The sequence below is a fragment of the Haliotis asinina genome, chromosome 15 (assembly GCF_037392515.1).
Source record: "Haliotis asinina isolate JCU_RB_2024 chromosome 15, JCU_Hal_asi_v2, whole genome shotgun sequence".
Taxonomy (NCBI): domain Eukaryota; kingdom Metazoa; phylum Mollusca; class Gastropoda; order Lepetellida; family Haliotidae; genus Haliotis; species Haliotis asinina.
This window is the reverse complement of record NC_090294.1, coordinates 24,387,257-24,408,293: the sequence shown is the minus strand read 5'-3', so window position 1 is coordinate 24,408,293 and position 21,037 is coordinate 24,387,257. Positions and strand designations below refer to the sequence as shown.

Below are 21,037 nucleotides of genomic sequence, written 5' to 3'. Positions count from 1 at the left end.
GCATGGGCTAGGCAGCATCAGGGACGGGCTATGCACCACTGGCGTTACACCATGTTCTCTGATGAGTCAAGGGTTTGCCTACGATTCACAGATGGCAGAGAACGTTGTTGGCGTCGGAGCGGGGAGCGATATGCCAGAGCAGCAATTCTTGACCATGATCGATATGGAGGTATAGTGTCATGGTGTGGGGTGGGATTACACATGACAGACGATCAGATTTGGTATTCATTAACGGAGCCATGACTGGTCAGCGATACGTTGACCAAATATTGCGTCCTGTTGTGGCTCCATTGGCTAGAGGTATCGGCCGAAATTTTGTATTCCAAGATGATAATGCCAGACCACATCGGGCCCGAATTGTCTCCGCTTATCTCCGACAAGAAGGTATCCAGACATTGGACTGGCCCTCTAAGTTCCCAGACCTGTCCCCAATTGAACATCTCTGGGACGTTCTTGGTCGACGGGTGTACGCCAGGGACCCAGGACCAGCCAACCTGGCCCAGCTTGGTGCAGCTCTCCAAGAGGAATGGCGGGCAATACCACGGGCAACCATCCGGAAATTGATTAACAGCATGCCATCAAGGTGCCGTGAATATGTTGCCCAACATGGTGGACACACCAGATATTGAACTTGATGCCTAAAATTGATTTAGTGGATATTTAAAGCAGTTTCAAATTCGCTATTATTTCATTAGTTCCCTTATTTCTTGTCGGTAGTATACATTGGAAAGCCAAACACACTTGAGTTTTTCAGACAGGAAAACGCATCAAAATTGCAAATGTAATAAATAAGGACTTTTTTGCCCAGCTTACGTAGTTTTGTGACAATTGTCGATTTGGAATCGATTATCATCCCTTGCAATCGTACTGGTTGCTGTATCCCGACAAGGATTTTATCCGAGTCCTGTCTTTGCACACAGCTACATGTTACTGGACAGAAATCTCAACATGACAACACTACGACCCATACAGCAGTCCTGAGGTGCCTCCACATTACCCAAACTTGAACCTGGTCGAACACATTCAGAATGAGTTTCGATTATCAATCGTTAGCCAAGGACGACGTCTGTTCAATTGTAGAAGACGTTCGGTTGCCATACATCCACCCTATGAGGTCACATTTCTTACTGACTTCTTCTGTTCCAACAATTTCATCAGATCGAAATGACTTCTTGCTCGTTGAAAAGCGCAATCAGAAGTTATCATTCTCTTCACTTATGCCCGCCAAAGGGACATATCACGCTTAGAAACAGTGAAAGATATATAGGTGCATAGGCTTTACAGTAATTGGGTGTAATCTACGAACCTTTATGTCTTCTTTTTTCTGGATTGTTTGCCAACTGGAGCCGTCGACGCTTTTTCCTTCATATCGCTGACACTGATTTAGATTCGTCAAATCTGAGTCTTACCTGGCACTTGGCATCTCCTCAGTGAACTATCACACCGTCCATAATACCTTGAATACAATTTTGTTTTTGCAAACGTTTCCGACATGTACGTTATAGAATCAATTGCAATGAGGTCAATATTTCGGTGTGAATCGTTTTTTTATTGTACAAATGGTGGATGGTTGGGCACGTGTCTGAACACAAAGAATATGGGTCACATTAGCAGGCCCCCCTAAGTAACTGAAGGAATTACAGCAAATTTGAAGGAATTGCGTCTCAAATGTAAACAAACGCAGCCCACTCGCGAAACAATTGCAGCGATATCGGTAATTTAGCGGTAATAACAGAAACACATCGGCCCTATCGGAAGCAATGTCGGTAATACTTGAAACACGCTCGGCCATCTTCGGAGATTTTTCGGTCGCGAGCGGAAACTCACGCAGCAAAACATGGCGTCGTTGGAAGAAACACCCGTCTCGGTGAGTTTTGTTTTTAGTTCCTACTATTACATTTTTATACTTATCCATCTTTGACCACCCGTGTTGAATGCGTTCAGGTATGAAGTGTTGTCGGGGCAATAGCTTATGTTTTTAGGAAAAGATAGTCACTCTAGGAGAGTGTCACAAGTCATGCCCCTGGAGATTGTTTACATCTGAACGTCGAAGTCGTGCCGATGATTACGAACATCATGAACGTGCGCCATGAAGAGGTTTATGAGCCATAATGGTTCTTGCTATGAAGTGCAATTGACAAATTTAAACACATTTTACAAAAAAATGATGTTATATCTAGCGCACGTTCGTAATCATCGGCACGACTTCGATGTTCAGATGTAAACAATCTCCAGGGGCATGACTTGTGACACTCTCCTAGAGTGACTATCTTTTCCTAAAAACATAAGCTATTGCCCCGACAACACTTCATACCTGAATGCATTCAACACGGGTGGTCAAAGATGGATAAGTATAAAAATGCACTAGTAGGAACTAAAAATAAAACTCACCGAGACGGGTGCTTCTCCCATCGACGCCATGTTTTGCTGCGTGAGTTTCCGCTCGCGACCGAAAAATCTCCGAAGATGGCCGAGCGTGTTTCAAGTATTACCGACATTGCTTCCGATAGGGCCGATGTGTTTCTGTTATTACCGCTAAATTACCGATATCGCTGCAATTGTTTCGCGAGTGGGCTGCGTTTGTTTACATTTGAGATGCAATTCCTTCAAATTTGCTGTAATTCCTTCAAATACTTAGGGGGGCCTGATTAGGGGAGGGTCAATCATGTGATGCATTTCTTTGGGTTGGGGTTGGGGTTGGGCTGGTAACTCTGATGGGGCCACGGCATCAACAGGATATAACTGAGATAGCCGTTTTTCCTCGTTATGATAACCATCCTTTAACCACAAGACCCATCGCTTAATGGATGACAATGCCAGGCCTCACAGAACTGCTGTGCTGCCATCCAGTTCCTGCAACAGAATGCTGTTGAGACGAGCGATGAGTCTAGATCTTATTATCCACTGGGCATCTGTTGGACACTTTAGTTCAGTGTTTTGATAGAGAGACTCACCTGTGCAGACTCTCAATGAGCTGAGTGCACTTGGAATGATAGAGGATTTTTCAGAATCCAATGCGGAGATTGCCAAGGAATGAAGAGACCTCATGAATCTGTTCTTGATGTGCTGGGACACAAGATGAAGATGGAAAGTCAGTATTTGATCTCTACAACGCATTATTCTTCAGTTCCCAAATCAAGATGTAACGCACACAAACACACACGCACATTCGTAACTTGTCGGCGAGCGCCAATGAGCGTCTCGTACCCCTCTCGTGGCCATGTTTACGGCAGGGTCCTGTCTAAGCGCAAAAGGGCATGGGGATGATGAAAATTGTTGCAGTGGAATTCGAGGTGGCTGAGCGGGCAGGCCACTGACTTTGTGTGCTGGCGGTAACGTGCCTGACTCTCAGGGTACGGGTTCGAGTCCTGCATGGGACTCAACTAAGAAAGTACTAGAATTTGACTATGTACTTTACTAAGAAAGTGTTATCCCGAATATGACATATGTTACAGAGATGGAAATAGTCTGGTTATCAAGGGAAGATAACTCCGAATTTCCAAACAAGGTCCTTAGAATATCGAACATCCCGTCTGCAACACAGCAATACGATAATTCCGTTGTTTCAGTGTTGAAAGTTTAAAGCTTAAAGTTTATGTTTAAATTTTGCTTGGTATAGTTTAGCGAAGTTTCAACGGTTCCGCCATTTTCATGTTTTGAAATGTGTTTTACTACGCGCGATTCGATTGGTTTGCCACGATTCTTGGCAATAAAGGCATACGAGAGGGGTACGAGACTTCTTGTAGGTCACGGAAAGAGACAAGAAGTTACGAATGACGCTCGCGCACCCCCCCCCCCCCCACACACACACACACACATGCGCTTAATAGCTATAAATTGAACGTTTTTAAGCCCCCATGGGCGTTAACTGGATTCTGAAAGATTCAATCGAACTGAACAGCTAGTGCTGTTATGGGATAAGGTTATGTTAAGGCACATTGGACATTATACCTGAGACATTTCAGACACCCAGTGCTATCATATTAATCCTTATGACAAACACACTGTGTCTCTTTAAGACAATAGCCTAAACTAGAAATACCTCTGATATTATTTATTGAGCGTGAGACCCGTGAAAGTCCCGGGGTAGAATAGGCCTTCAGCAACCCATGCTTGCCATAAAAGGCTTGTCGTAAGTGGCGACTAACGGGATCGGTTGGTCAGACTCGCTGACATGGTTGACGCATGTCATCGGTTCCCATTTGCGCAGATCGATGCTCATGTTGTTGATCACTGGATTGTCTGATCCAGACTCGATTATTTACAGACCGCTGCCATATAGCTGGAATATGCTGAGTGCGGTGTAAAACTAAACTCACTCATTTACTTTATTGGGCGTGAAAAAGGATATGATATAAATTACACTTTCAAATAACACTTTTGCAAAAAATACACGTGGATTGACTTCAAGAAATAGATCAGGCGTGAGAAGCTATTCGGAAATTAAAAATGATTTTGAAGGTAATTTGAGTAGAGATGTGGGTATTGACCCCCCAAAAAACAATGGGTAGATAGCTTCTTCATAGAACCGTGTAACAGGTAAGTGCCGGAACAGTGACACGTTCAAACTTCAAGACGTTCAAAGGGAAGTAAACAAAGAGATACCTAAATAACACCATCAATCTGGCAAAACTGTAAACAGAAAGTTGAAAATGAAATCAGTACTGAATAAAAATGTTAAGTTTATGACACCATTCAGGCAGTCATCGTGAGAGTACAATCTTCGAGTAGTGAAAATGAATCAGGAATTTCCCACATTCCAGTCCGGATGAGTTTGATACAACCCCTATATGTTGACATCCTGAGCTGCACATGCCTGCCGCCCTTGAGGCTGTTCCTGCAACAGTACTACTGTTGTTTTACCCTCGTAAAAATTCGCACGGAACATCAAACAGAATGATTAAAGTTAAGTGGTTGGTTTTAGTTTGGAGACAAACGCTATGGAACTTTACTCCAGAGTTGGTCTGAATAACTTTTATGTTTATACTCATGTTGAAACATGAACCGATTTGGACTTGGATTGTGATTCACCGGTATCATTTGACCAAGACTGTAAATGAAGCCCTGTTGAGGACCTCGTGAAGTTTTTAAGTCTTTGAAACTGTTATGCATTCATATTTTGATACTTGCCATTTTCTTCATTCTTGAAAATGCATTTGTTTATTAAACTTTGCATGTTCTCTATATTTCAGTCGTATTGGTAGTTTTTTTTTCCTTTTAAGCCTGCGCTTGAATTCAAGGCAAACGTTACCCCGTCAAAACAGGCAAAATCCGTAAATAAGCCCTAGGCTTAAAAGCGTGCAGTCCCTGCATGTATGGTACTTAATTCTGGTCGTGGCAATGTTCGTCCAACCCTCCTGCAGTGGTTTTTGCAACTGTTGCAGTTCCTGTTGCTGCTTTTGATCAGATCGCAATCTTACTTATCTGGGAAGCATTTTGGGTCGGGGGCCATCTCAAATGTTTGTATGTTTAAAATAGGTAATCTACGCAAAGACACGAAGACCTGTGGTGGAAAAAGACGTTGTCGTTTTCAAATATGACGTCTACTGCTTGCATAACGAGAAGGACGTGCGACCGAAGAATTGTATCTGTGTAACGTTTTGCCGTACAATTGAAATGGACTTGTAACAAGTCTGTTCTACTAGTATGAGAGATTTCACCAAACAACATTACATGCACGTGAGTTTCTGTTTAGTCGTGGCTTGTTGTCACTTTTAGTTGATGTACATTTGTGATGAAAGACAAATGAAAAGGCATTATTACCCTACTACTCATGGTGCCTGTTCATTTCATGTTGCTGTCCCTGGACGCCATGCTCCAACGTTTTCTCGTTTTTCGACGGAACATTAGTTTACATTCTGTGGGCACAAACCCGCTTACAGATCAGTGTTCGAAATGACCGCCCGGAGGCCCAACACCGGTTGTTACTGTATCTGGCGGGCAGTTTCAAACATGTGGAGGCCTTTATGGCCTTGAGTAAATTATCTGTCAGTTATTTTTCAGGTGGAATGTTTCCCTTTTTACTTAAGTTTATTTATTTACGTTCGGGAAAGATCCATGATCCATCATGTTACGATAACTTAGTTTCACTCCCTAGTATTTCAGCGTCTTGGCGTAGTATTGTCAACACCAGTCTAACAAATAACACTCATCTGTGTGTCAAAGCTTCGCTTGATCATATAGAAACAGTTTGAAACTGTGTACAGTGTAGTTTGTTTTGTTTTTATCGTGTCTGCAGATTTCATTCAGGGCCTGTAGATTTTAAAGTATGCAGGTAACAGTGGGCCCTGGTGGCCAGCTGGTAAACTAAAGTACTGCAAATACTGTTACAGACATGCGAAATTCATATTTTGTGTTCACTTTGTTTAGAAGTCAGCAAAGATATACCCATGTTCATACTTTGCTTTTCCTTTAGGATGTGGTTTGAGTGTCTGCTACAAGTATGCGGGAACTTGAATTTAAAAATACACTGAAGTGAGTTGAACACGTCTCGTTGAAGCTTGTATGTATGTAAGTGTGAATATGAATGGAAGAGTTACCTCCCTGTATCGCCAGGTCATCCAGGCCATATGCTCCTCCAGCTCCGCCTTGTGTTATCCAACCGGCGGAAGGACCTTTTCCTGGTGGGAGGAACATTCTGTCAATACGGAGAGTAACTGCTGGGTAAGTGTGTGAAAGGAAATGGAAAACTGATCAGGGTACACAAAATACACTTCACAGTTAATTAGTACATATCGCAAAATACACTTCAAAGTTAATTAGTACATATCGCAACAGAGTGAAATAGTATTTGTTATTCGCTGATATTGCGCTTTGCAGATTACAATAATGAAACAGTCACTTGTGATACAGCACTACATATAGTTATGCATACGAGCGTCACTACATAGATGCACTTACGACTATGATTTCACGTCGAGATAACTTTTTGAACTGATTTGTGTCTATTATATGGTCTCTGATGCAACTAAGATAACTGCTCTGTTTCCGTTCCTGAGCAATGACTCGTCGGTCATTAAAACCGAAAGCGAAACAAGGAATTTGGGGGCGTTAGTGCAGGGGTGTTTGTTGAGCTTAAAAGTATTTAATTGGAATTTGTTACGAATGGCTACATTTCGTGGATTCTACATGACGATGAGAACAACAGCGCGGGTAGTCATAGCCAGGCAGTAATGGGGGGTCTGCAACTACAATCGTCGAATGTCGTGATCTCCAAGAGGATTTTGTTTCTGCTTTTCGCTCACGATCTGCTTGGTTTTCCAAGTATATTTAACTTTTATACCGAAATGTAAAGAAATGTTTTTAAGCGATGTGATTATCAATATGTGAGAGTTTAAAAATGTCTAAGTATGTAGATACATAGGTCACACACACACGCGCGCGTGCTTATGTGGACAACTTCCTATAAGGCAACAGTTATGTTCTTTGCAATGTCGAAATATTTGAGAGTTGTTTTCACGATGTTATGAACAAGGACATATTGGGATAGCCGCTAGATCTTGGGATTACCTTTAATCCCAAACTTTACTTGCATTTTAGTTGCTTTGTCGTAGTTTCGTCCATATCATTCATCGATGAACGAAGAGTTCTCTTGGAGTTTACGGGAAGAGACGAATAGTGACGGGTGTGCAGTCAAGAGTCAAGAACGAATAAGCTTGTAAGAGGCGACTAACGGGATCGGGTGGTCAGTCTCGCTGACTTGGTTGACACATGCCATCGGTTCCCAGTTGTGCAGATCGATGCTCACGCTCTTGATCACTGGATTCTCTGATCCAGACTCGATTATTATCAGATCGCCGCCATGTAGCTGGAATACTGCTTAGTGCGGCGTATAACTCAACTCATTCACTCACTCAAGAGTCAAGAAAAGTCTATAGTGGGTAACAGAACAATAAAACAAAACTTATTTACAGGGCAAATGCATCGCCACTGATCACACATATATAACTTTTACCAAAGAACTGAGTCAGAGTCAAAACGTACTTTCAATAATTAAATTTTAAAGTGATAACTTTGACTAAGTACTAAGTTTCAGCAGAAGTGCCAGTGTCCGGATGCTTTTATTAATACTTTAAATCTGTTTGTTTTAACCCGACCTTAGATTATGAGGGATGACGAACTGAACAGAGCTTCCTTACCTTTCATTCCTAATTAATGTGTCGGGTCTGATTAATTGAAATTCACTGAGTTTTTTCAAGCGACCCAGGGTGTTTGTTCTACAGGGAAGAGGATATTGTTGAAGTAACACGACAAGTTATGTTAAAGCTGTTCCAGTTTGCCTGTAAACTAACAAGATCACATGGTGACTGATCAATATGTCCATTAGGTAAACAATATTTGGTAATAATTTGATGAGTGTATTGTCGCCTGTTCATCCACCTGAATTCGCTGAAACGTACGATGTAAATATTCATAAATTATGGAATATTCTTTTGAATATAGGTAAGGGAGGTAACTGAAGAGATTAGGATATCCGGAAATTTTAATCTGGACAACATATCCGCATAAATGATCTTCGTCTGTACAATGTAAACAGAAATATGTTTCAGTAGGTATGTCCATTTCGGTGATACATTTCGCTAAGTGTCTGATAATGAATTGACCCGAACCTGACATTATCTACTCTGGATACATCTGAAGCACAGAAATATACCTGTGACTCTTTGTTGGGTGTCTGTCCGTCGTATTATTAATAAGTTAAACTCAAGCCCTTTTGGTATACTGTCTTTACATACTCTATGTCATATATGGATTAGGTCCATTTGCACATGGATATTCAAAACTGAGTTACACATCACAAATGTAAAATCAGTTGTATACACATCTATTTAATAACACAAAATCTACCTAAATACCAAGTTGTAATGTCAACGTCCATCGTATTACTGCCTGCATGTTTGTTAAAGTGTAGCTTTAATCATAATATATACATGAAAGCGTCTATCAGAGGCCTCTGGCCTGTGTTGTTATGACTAACTTGGCGCAGGTTGTCAAAAACATCTAAAACCTTCCAGATGTGTCATCCCGTCCTCAGTATTGTCTCTTATCAAAAGGGTTTGGTCTGGTTTGGAGGGTATTGCCAACACATCATCAAGATGGATTCTGTTTTACATTACTGATTACAGTGCAAGAAATGAATCAACTGTCTGTTTCAGGGTGTGTTATCACTTTATCATGTTTCATTATCCGAAAGTATGATGAATATATTCATACACGTCTAAATTGTAACCCGACCGCCTGGCAGGTGAATTTCATAATCTAGCAGCCTGTGTTGTAAATACCTCGTCCCGGGCGGTCACCAGAAAGGGGATATGTGGCAAACTGTTTGCTGTGCGTACGTGTTCAGTCTCTGATTCTTATTTCCCCAGAGTCAGCTGCTGTAGAGAATGTCTGAACCCCAAGATAAAGTAGACGTAGGAAGCCTGAAAGACACATTCCTGGAATGTCCTGTGTGTGTGGAACATTTCAACCAGACAGACAGACGTCCTCGCCTCCTCCACACCTGTCTGCACGCCTTCTGTACACAGTGTCTTCAGCAGCTGCTTGCCAAGGAGGGGAAAGGGCAGATCACTTGTCCACTATGTCGTAACGTTCAAAGAGTAACAGGAACTGTCAATACACTGGAAGTGGATAGTCTCAGAGATAAACTGGTTGAATTCCTGCAAATTAAGCAAGATAACAAGGTCCTTTGCAGTGAGTGCCCCGAGATGACGACAGCAGTGTCAAGATGTCAAGAGTGCCAGAGCTATCTTTGTGAGGAATGTGACTTTGTTCATAGACGTCACCGGGTAAGCAGAGACCACTCAATACTTTCCTTAGAAGATGTTCTGAAACAGCCAACACAAAGGTTCGGGAAAGGTCATTTTTGCCCCAGACATCCAAAACACCATACTGAGTTTTACTGTATGACAGAGGAGAAACTCTGTTGTGTTTCTTGCACCATTTTGGACCACAAGGACCATGAGCTTCAAACACTAGAGGAAGCTGCAGCAACGAGGAAAGCTGAATTGGTCACAAAGATTAAGCAGATTCATGCTCATACGGATCATTTGAGAGAGGAAATGAAAGCTGGAAGTCAAACGCTAACACGCATTGAAGAAGCCAAGGCAAGATCTATATCTGACATCAGCAAAGTATTTGATTACCTGAAAAAGATCCTGGACATACGTAGACGTAAACTGATGGAGGATGTGAGTGAAAACAGCAGAATTTTGTCATCGGGAATCAATAAAATGATGGAATCACATGAACAAACATTGGCAATAATTGAGTCAACAGACACATATTTTGCACAAGCGATGCAGACAGCTGATGCAGTAGAGATGTTGCAAATATATCCGTCAATCAAGAGAACCATTGAAAGTTTATCAGTACCACTTTCAACTTCCACATCAAGAGGCAACAACGATGCGAGTGATCTGCAATTCAAGCTAACAAATCTTGAAGGTGTAGTATCACTGATAAGAAAGGTTGGAACATTTACTAAACTGCCACAGAGTAAGTAGTATTGAAATTTGGTTTTTATTACAAGCCAGTGAAACAGATCAAAACTTTTCCCCTGAAATATCTGCCCAAATGTCAGAAAAGATCTTTGCACCACACCAAAATTAACGATAGTGACAATAGGCTGCAGTCACTCTCTATTTACACACTGTTATTGTAAGGCTGTATTCAGACTGTCAGATATTCTAAGAAAATATATAATTCTGATTGAAACTGAAAAAGAACCCTTGTCAAATGTCAGATTCATGTTGGTGGTACAAAATATATGAGGGTGAGACCTGACATTGACTTAGGGCATCATTTTCTTCATTATTTTTTATGGATGAAAAGCTCACATTGTAATAGTATTTTTTGCAGATAAATCTATATCAGTTTGACAGTTAGGCGCCAGTTAGACGGCTAGGGATCATATACATAGGGAGCTGCACAGTCATTTTGAAATGACTTCATTTACTGCTTGAAGATAGAAGTAGCACAGTGTGTATATAACCCATTTAGAGAGCTCCATACATATTCTTCTTTACAATTGCAACCGATTATTGTTTTTCATGGCAGGAATACACAGTTTGCTAGATAATTAATAACATCTTCGTTTTCCGATGATAATAGCTGATAATATGTAGAGAATAAGTTGAATTTTCAATATGATATTCACGAAGCAATTTTCTCAAATCTGGACAAAAAAAAGGACATATTAAGCGGAAAAGGTACTCTGTTTCAATACAGAGAACAATCCATACATGACAAAATCGTTGATTTTGAGCAATATGAAGTTTTCTACATTCCTCTGTCATTAATCTTTGATTTGAACACCTAGTAAGGGCTATTCTACATGGAATTACATTCACAAAAGACAAAAATCCTTCACAACGTTATTGATGTACGTTAAGTTTGGGACATTGACTTATTAATTCAAACCATGTTTGTTCATCTTAGATGTACACCTTTCTCTAAAATCAAATAAGAACTTGTTAATACAACCTTCATCTTATTTGTGCCTTACATAGCTAAAACCATATTGATTGTACAATGGAATTACTATCTGATGTGATTTATGAATTGCATACATATTTGTCTGAAACGTCTGAAATACAATATACATGAAATTTTATTAAATATATTTACAGATGATATTTTTTAATTGACATGTTGAATTGAGGTTGGAAACTAAGAATGTATGATATGAATATGAGTCAGTGTCTTACTTGCCTTACGCTGTTGTGATTGGATTAACCTTTGTAGCATGTGTAAGTCACCATAGCTGTCATGTTATGAGCATTAATCACACACGGGTCATTTATAGACAAATGAACAGTACACAGTATGAAAGTCATCGTGTCAGTTCATTTGTGACACCAAACATATTCGGTTATCTGAAACAATAGTAAGGCAACACCAGTGAGAGTTTGTATAATGTCTAAGACTATCCTATCTCAAACAGTGTATCTCTCTCATCAGCTGAATGAAACCTGCAAATGAAGTTTTCGCCCTAGCTTGTACAAATCACACACGAACACCTCACTACTGCCTCCTTTCCCGGACACCTGACAGCCCCTGGTAAGCATGCCGCATGCTCCTGTGGCTGACCATTTGACCTGTTTAAACATTGTCTTTTCACACTGCTGTGTAAACCTGAAATACATCAGGAAGAAGAGGAAAATGCAAGAGTTTTTTTCTTCAAGGATCCTCACTGATCTTGTATTGATCACATTGGCCTGTAGTACAGTGAATAAGATGGTAATATATGGGTAATTCGTTCTTGTTTGGAAATTCAATAGTTCTGCAAACCAATCTATTTTGGCGATGTGCACCAGCACCGATCCTTCAGATTCAACATATCATTGACGCGGCTGAATGCCAACTCGTACTTGTATCATGGGATCATACGTTCGACACGTAGCCGCATTCTTGTCTGGATTTTGATTTGATGATTAGGGCTATGTTTTGAGGGAGATACCCCAACATATGGCCTCAAACATTACCTCCTTTCTACCAGAATCTGTCGTAACGTCCCACTCTCCCCGGAATAACCGAAGACCTGTCTACTACAGCGATATTATAGGCTTCGTAAACAACAAGATAATTTCTCTCATATCTAAAAGAGTGTATTTCAAAATGGTTTGAAGAAGGGTGTCACTTATACTATGTGACGCTTTGTTCTATTCTGAAATGTAGCTAACTGGGCACAGAATACATCCTTAAAGGATAATCTGTCAAGCAATAAAAGTCTACATTTTTCTATGTAGCTATCCGTACTCCGCATGCCAAGCTTTCCTAGCACATGAGGCAGATGAGACGTTTGCCAATGCCCCGAATACATCTGGCAAAGTATCTTTGCATGCTTTCGACCAATTTATAGTTTGTACCATACATAGAAGGTAAAAGTTCTCACCCATAGAAGCCTGTAGGGAGTATCATTCTCTCGATATTTGCATACAGGTGATAGGGTTGAGATCATTACTGTTCAAGCAGAGATTACTTAGGGAGTTAGCAGATGGTCGTGTTCTTTGACAATTTGCGTACTGTCTAGATTTGGAACATAAAGAGAAGGAAAGCATGATACCTCTATATTCGACACTATCGCATACTGCAATGTCTGAATTTTGCCAGATGTGAAGGAATAATCACATTGGTCTATCTTAGATTTACGGAATACAGTTCAAGTACTCTTTGAACCGTTATGTGTAAGTCAACTCTTACGAGCATATCTATACATAGTGTCAAGTGACGACTGTAGTGTCATTAGCCAATAAAATGCAGTTCATTCTTATCTGAACGTTAAAACAGTTATGTTTGCCAAGTCTTTTTCTGTTTCACCTGAGTGTGGACTCGGGTTAGAGTGTTGACCAGGTTAGACTCGCAAGATTTTACCTCTCCAAGGGTTTCTGGTATCAGGGCATGAGCTCTGTGATTTTGTCTTGTACAAAGGTGGCGGCGGATCACCAGATATATTCAGGAGCTCCCACTCGCTGGGAGTTTTGAGCTAAATATGCCAAGGCTACCGTGTCATGTCCTTTTGCGGATGTGAACAGGAACATGGTTTCGAAGCAGGAAACGTTTTTTCTGCAGCTGCTCCTGGGAAATCGGGGCGAGGCATGGGAACATGTTGAGCTCCGAGCATTTGTCTTCAAAAAAAGTTGCCGCGGAAAAGCACAATTTGCTAGGGATGTCACTTCCTGAGAGTTTTTTTCTGCGCCAAAGGATTTTGAAGAAACAACACATCACTTCAGGATTAGTCAGTCAGGCGATTGTACTCGCAACAGGCCCCTTTGTAAACGTTCACCCGATCACATGATTGTCATCTAAACACAGAGATTGGGTGTCTGTCACTCACCGTCTGACCGTGTTATACGTACACTACAAGAGACGAGATAAGTTTAAATATTTCAATTTTTAACTATAAATTGTATGATGATAATACTTTTCCTATCTCATACGATGAATTCCCACCCGATATGTCCCACATCACAGATTACATCATAGACTGATGCTCCAGGATTGAGAATGATTAGGTATGTTGGTCACATGGTCAGTCACAGGCATGCAGCATGCTTCACAGGGGCTGCCAGGTGCCCAGGAAAGGGGAGTGTTCGGGCGAATGATACTAGATGATGACAGATAGGGTACACTACTTGAGGTGGGATAAGTATGATAAATGTACAATTTATAGTTAGAATTTTGAAATTCTTGAAACTGTACTGCTCATACCGCCTTTCAGTTTCAAGAAAGGAAAAGGAAATGAACTTCTGAATTGATATTTTGTCATATACGTTTCCTTTTAAGACGATTACACCTTCTAGATATGTATCGGTCTCTGAGATATTGTTCACGTGTGAAAGCTATCGTCTGGTCTTACAGCTCCAGCTGTTCCCACCAAAGAGACAGTAGAAGTGTCAGCGGTGAAAGTTTGCGTCATTTGCTGCAGTGCGATGTCTGATCCACAAAAGCTGAAGTGTGGTCATCAGTTCTGTAAACAGTGTGTTGCCAAATGTTCCAAGCCAGTTTGTCCAGTGTGCAAGGTGAAGTGTTATGTGATTCGCGGAAACATGCCACTTGGATCTATGACAGATAGATTTGAATCTTTCAGTGATCTTCCTGGATTTAAAGGATGCGGCACTATCGTCATCACATATGTCTTTAATGGTGGCTACCAAACGGTTTGTAGATTTCAAGTCAATGATATTCTATTTTCAATTATTCGTGCAAATGGTCTATGATCAGTGTTAAGTTTGGAATCTGGTGTGTACTGTTTATAGTGTGGGTCTGATATTACATTACTACTTCTCATTTGGCAAACACAGCATTCACAGGTCAGTAGTGTTAGCGTAAAGTTCTTACATGTTCACGGCCATGTATCCGCTTGTCATAGAAACATAAAATGGCACTACCAAAGAAAAACTGTTTTGACTACCTAACGAAATTTTGAGCCCAAATAACACCACAAATGTTTTTAAAACCTCTATCACTGAAAGTCAGTAATGGGACCACGTCTGCATAAACGGATAGGGGTATCCTGTCCTTGTGCATTAAAGAGAAATGGTGCATTCTCTGATGCAGGACAGCAGTAATGTTATGCAATGTTGGTCAATAAATAATTACAACCGAGTGACACACTCATGATTATATAAAAGATATTATTTTAAATTTCTTCTGCTACCTACAAAGCAAAGAGTACACTTAAGGAACTTGCACGTTTGCAATACACCATAGGGGTTGTTTTAATGTCATAGTTTAAACATTCCTTTCGTAGTGTCACCACTGCCCAGTTGTACGTTGGAAGTGGACAGTGGTAATTATTTACTCGTTCATTCCATACATTATGGTAGTTAATTCTTCAGATAGAACATCCAGAGCCTGGGAAGTGGTATAAAGGCATCACCCGCACAGCCTACCTACCAGGCAATGCTGAAGGACAGAAGGTCCTCGCTTTGCTGAGGGTGGCTTGGGAAAGACGACTGACGTTCACTATTGGCAGGTCTGTTACTATGGGCCGGGATGGCTGCATCATATGGACCAAAATACATCACAAGAAAAATAGAGATGGCGGTCCTATAAAGTAAGACACCGTTGCTGTTTTTACATTATCAGAGATGGAAACATTTGAAAGGATATATGTATTTCATGAGATTGATTCAACTCCAACCCAAACTGCTTTTGGACATATATGAAGCAGGTTGGACATTAGTATCAACGTACCATGCAAAAGTTCATATAAATCAGTGGGCATGTTTTGGAAATAAGTTGAACATTTCAAGTAATGTTGTCAGTGCACATCTGAACCAGGTATTTATTGTTATATCTTTAACTTCTGTATTCAAAAATAATTAAATAATCAACGTAGAAGAGAAAGACAAAGGACGTGAGTAACACGTCTGTTTTAAATCCAAACTTGGTCATTAGGTAGATGGTCCGAACGAGTAGTTTTCACTGAATGTTTGCTGAGTATTAATAAAACTGCTCGAGAAATATTGGTCAAAGTATGTAAGTTAAATGTTTTAATTGTACATAATTTCCTACTCAGTCATGGCTACCCAGACCCTGATTACTTACGAAGAGTTCAGAAGGAGCTAGCAGACCAGGGTGTCACAGAGGAAGATCTGGGGGCAACTGGTTCATTTGTCTTATAGGCTGGAACACACGGCAGTGGAGGAGGAGGAGGAGGAGGAGGAGGAGGAGGAGGAGGAGGAGGAGGAGTTGACTGATAGTTCCAACGACAGACTTGTGAATTAGTTGTATATTTCTCGGCAACAATACATACCTTTGAGTAGTTGTCATAGTTGTTCTTCAGGCGTGTGTGTTCTCCACTGCAGCAATATACTGGACAAAATACGTTAGGGATAGTAGTGTTTTTTATGATTGATATGTTATTAGTATGTCAATAAATAAATACGGCATTGTTCATATTTCAGAATTTATAAATATCATTAACTATTTATGTTCTGTATACGTATGTAATATTAAGGAAAGAATTTCACATGTCTTCATGTTTGGTTTGAATCATATCATAATCTTTCATTGGGGCGTGGCTAATGTTCTTGGACAACTGTTGTTTCCGTTGGTGATATGTTATTTCTCTGAAAGGCATAGAAGGGTTAATAATGGGTAACGTCATCCTGAGGACACAAGTTCTGTTTCGAGAAGGAAACATTTTGTTATTATCATTACCAGATATATATATATTTATGTACATATATTCACTTTGAACTAAAGTGCTCTTATTATCTATGTACGTTACACATACATAGGGCATACATTTCCATTTTACATTTTTTACTGTACATATGTGGTTGTGATTGTGTTTGTAAATTTTCTATCATAAAATCACATATAACTAATTGGAAGGATCTGTCTACATAACCAAACCAGAAACTATTCAAAGGAGACAAATTGATTTATCTCTCGTTGTTGAGAAAATAACTGATTGTCCAACGAAACCGTTGCTGACATACTAAAGGGAGAACAAGCACTAAAGGATGTTATGCAAACGAATCACGGGTATAGTGAGGGGATACTATTTCACTCACTTGTGGTAGGAGTAAGTTCGACCTGAGAAGACTTTATGAACGAGAATGTAATTGGAGGTAGGTTGGCGTGGTTTTACTACCATCTTATTTTCGTTCGTCTCTTCAACTTCTCAGCCGAGAGACCTGTACTGACCATATTACTCTACGTGTTCCGTGAATGACCTGCCATTGTCATCAATAAACCATGATAACACTTGACTGAGTTTACCATTATCGTTATAAGTTTTCATTAGTTGGTCAGCCACAATGAATTTACAAAAAGCCTCACGCTGTTTGCCTTTACACATTACATTCAGTGACGTACGGTTTCCATTTATGCTCAATTGAAACATAAACTTGACAATGAATCTTTCGCCTCATTAACTTGCATAAGAAAGCATTGAAAAAAGGTCTTGTAAAAGTTTGTGCCATGTAACTTTTGATAAACCCAAGGAATCAATGTGCCTAACTCATTCTACATGGAGAAGTTATTTTCTGTTAGTAACATTACATTCTGTATGTTACAATATTTGCAGTTCTGCATATTCAGGCAGGCACAAATGTAACAAATGTTACTAGTATATAATTTGGCAGGCATGTTGTTACTCCATGTAGAATCATTGTCACAGAAACGGTTCATAGACGAATAAAATGTCTTGTCAGAACCACTTCTGAGTGTTTTGTCCCAGAAACTCTCATGAGATGTTTTCATTAAAGTCTTTTCCCCCTATTTTACCAGTCAAGAAACTGGATTTTATGCAAACGACTCACAAATTAGACTGGATTACCCAAGAGCATAGTGAAAGATCACTGTTTCTCTCACTTGTGCTAGGACTATGTTCGACTTGTGAAGACTTTTAACGTGAATGTAATTGGAGGTACGCACAAAGAATTTTACGACCTTCACGCCAGTGGGACAATTTGTAGAGGAATTAAACTGAGGATGGTCGGAGTTGAACAAATACCTATGCAAGAAAGTTAATTAGATTGTGTGTCAACCGTGAGACATAACGAGAGGACTTATAGTCATAGTGACATCAAATGTAGTCCAAACGAATTGACCGGGTGAATGAGTGAGTGATAATATCCACCTGACTAGTTGCTCACAGGACGCAGTAATCAGAATCTGATTATCATTACCCTGGATAACAAAAGCTGCCTCTTAGGCGCCAGAAGGTTATAGTCACAGGACTTTATCTCGCCGGGTACCCATTTTCTGCTGGGTTAACAGAGGCAAATTTGAACAAACTCACTTGCCTAAGGTGAGACCGCATGTTTCCCATGTGGGTTTAGTTTTACGCCGCACTCGGCAATATTCCAGCCATTTGGTGAGTCTGGACCAGACAATCCAGTGATCAACAACATTGGCATCGTTCTACGCACATTTGGGATGCGATGACATAACAAAATGGAAACCACTGCATACATATGTCGCTTTCACCAGTAACTAGACTAATTGTGTAGTGAATGAACTGAAGTTATTTTCTAAGCATTTTCGGATCGTATTTTGGTTCCGAGGGAAACATGTACTCAATCATGACAATGAATATTTCGCATCATTAACCTGTATGAAAGAGAATTGGAAAAACGTCTTGTAAAAGTTAGTGCTGTGTAACTTCTGAACAGTTAATAAAGCAAAGGAATCAATATGCCTGACTCATTCTACATGGAGAAATTATTTTGTGATAGTAACATTACATTCAGTATGTTGTAATGTTTGCAGTTCTGCATGTTCGCTGCCTCCATATTGGTGTGTTTCGATAGCAGAGAGCAGGCACAAATGTAGCTAGTATATAATTCGGGAGGCCTGGTATTACACCAGGTAGAATCAATGTCGCAGAAACAGTTCATAGAGGAATAAAATGTCTTGTCAGAACCAGAGACCACTTCTCTTTGTTTTGCCCCAGAAACTCTCGGGAGTTAAGATACCAAACACGGGTGTCTATCTGAGCACTCTACATAACCTGCGTTAACGTTGCTACACTTTAGCTGAAGTAGACTTTAATAGAATTGTAACCTGGGATCTATGCACATGACCGCACACCAAAATGCTGTCATGGTTTTCTATCAGTGTAACAGAAATGGAAATATTTGAACCTCAGTTAAGCTGTTATCATGATTTGTGAATTCAGCAACCTTTGTGTATGACACTGAAGTAAAGTTCTGATTTAACACAGATCATCTCCGAAGAAGACCCAGTCTTGGTTTAAGAACACAGTGTCAGTTGTCTTCGGCCGGGAGATGAACTGACACTCGTTTGATCCACCTTTGTAGGTGGCACTAATACAGGTGTCGGACATCACACAAAGATGGAAACACGCCCTCATGGATTGCTTAGGAAAGGTGGCAGCACCAAGAGAGAGCAGGTGCTTTCCACGTACTCATTGATACCACGTTGGAGCACATGAATCTGTGATGCGAAAAATATCAAGGGCTAAGTCTGATTCTGTCACACTTGCATGGTTGTCCCGGTTTTCTAACAATGTAACATAAATGGGAATATCTGAGCCTCAGTTAAACTGTTGTTATGATTTATGAATTCAGTAGCTTTTGTTTATAAAACTAAAGTAAAGGTTTGATTTAACACAGATCATCTCCGAAGAAGACCCAGCCTTGATTTGAGGAAACCGTGTCAGTTGGCTTGGGTTGGGAGATGAGCTGACACTCATTTGATCCACCTTTGTAGGTGGCACTAATACAGGTGTCGGACATCACACAAAGATGGAAACAGGCCCTCATGGATTGTTGAGGAAAGGTGGCAGCACCAAGAGAGAGCAGGTGCTTTCCACGTATTCCTTAATACCACGTTGGAGCACATGAATCTGTGATGCGAAAAATATCAAGGGCTAAGTCTGATTCTGTCACATTTGCATGGTTGTCCCGGTTTTCTAACAATGTAACATAAAAGGGAATATCTGAGCCTCAGTTAAACTGTTGTTATGATTTATGAATTCAGTAGCTTTTGTTTATAAAACTAAAGTAAAGGTTTGATTTAACAGATCATCTCCGAAGAAGACCCAGCCTTGATTTGAGGAAACCGTGTCAGTTGGCTTGGGTTGGGAGATGAGTCGACACTCATTTGATCCACCGTTGTAGTTGGCACTAATACAGGTGTCGGACATCACACAAAGATGGGAACACGTCATCATGGATTGCTGAGGAAAGGCGGCAGCACCAAGAGAGAGCAGGTGCTTTCCACGTACTCCTTGATGTCAAGTAGGAACACATGAACCTGTTACGAAACAATACGGTTAGGTCTGTATTCTGCGACATTAGAAAGTCGGTCTGTTATTTACACTCCAAACATATGGAATTACGTGTAAGGTATTAATCATGTATCTCCTAAATATAAGGTACAGTATCAAAAGTTCTTGTACAGTATCATAAGTAAAATCCGTTTTTGGGGGGGGGGGGGGTTGGAGACAATGCGTCTTCTTGTTTAATAACAGATATTCGAAAAGAAACTGCAGATTTTTTCAACGCTGACTTCAGTAGAATGTTGTGGTGTGTCATGGCAGGTTTATCCAAAAAGTGTGAAACTATTCCAACCCAAGTCAGACCCCAGTGTTGACGATGCTCCTCACGTGAACCTGTTGTTTTCACTTTCCAATACCATGGTTTGTGACACACTCATATGGGTTCGGCAATAGATGGAACTGGTCGAATGATTAACCGTCTGTGATACTGTATTCCTTGACTCTTGTATGTTAACCATTTAAAAGAAGAAGCATAAAAAAGCCAACAAACTACGTTTCTCGATGTCCCCGGAATGCACAGGTTACAACCAAATGCCAAGCAAGGAAGTTTCAGTTGTCATATATATTTTGAAAATGTTAATTACCTTTGATGAGGAAAAGTTTCAATTTAGTTTAAAAGGTACCTTTCTGTTATGCTTCAGACACATGAAGAAAATCTAGCCAACAGGATTTACATGCCTTAAAACAAAGAGAGTACGTAAAAGGGAATTGTTTAGTTTGGTAGCTGTTTGTTTAACATCAGACACTAACGTTCCAGGTATTTTGCGGCAAATA

General features: G+C 40.4%; 1 protein-coding gene across 1 annotated transcript; it reads left to right on the top strand.

Annotated features, from left to right (window-relative positions):
* Nucleotides 1-9,368: 9,368 nt before the first annotated feature.
* LOC137265577 (E3 ubiquitin-protein ligase TRIM33-like) lies at nucleotides 9,369-17,668 on the top strand. The gene is made up of 4 exons (XM_067800996.1): nucleotides 9,369-10,497; nucleotides 14,362-14,660; nucleotides 15,342-15,559; nucleotides 16,025-17,668. The coding sequence occupies exons 1-4, from the start codon at nucleotides 9,387-9,389 to the stop codon at nucleotides 16,128-16,130; spliced, it is 1,734 nt and encodes a 577-aa protein (XP_067657097.1). The 5' UTR covers nucleotides 9,369-9,386; the 3' UTR covers nucleotides 16,131-17,668.
* Nucleotides 17,669-21,037: the final 3,369 nt, after the last annotated feature.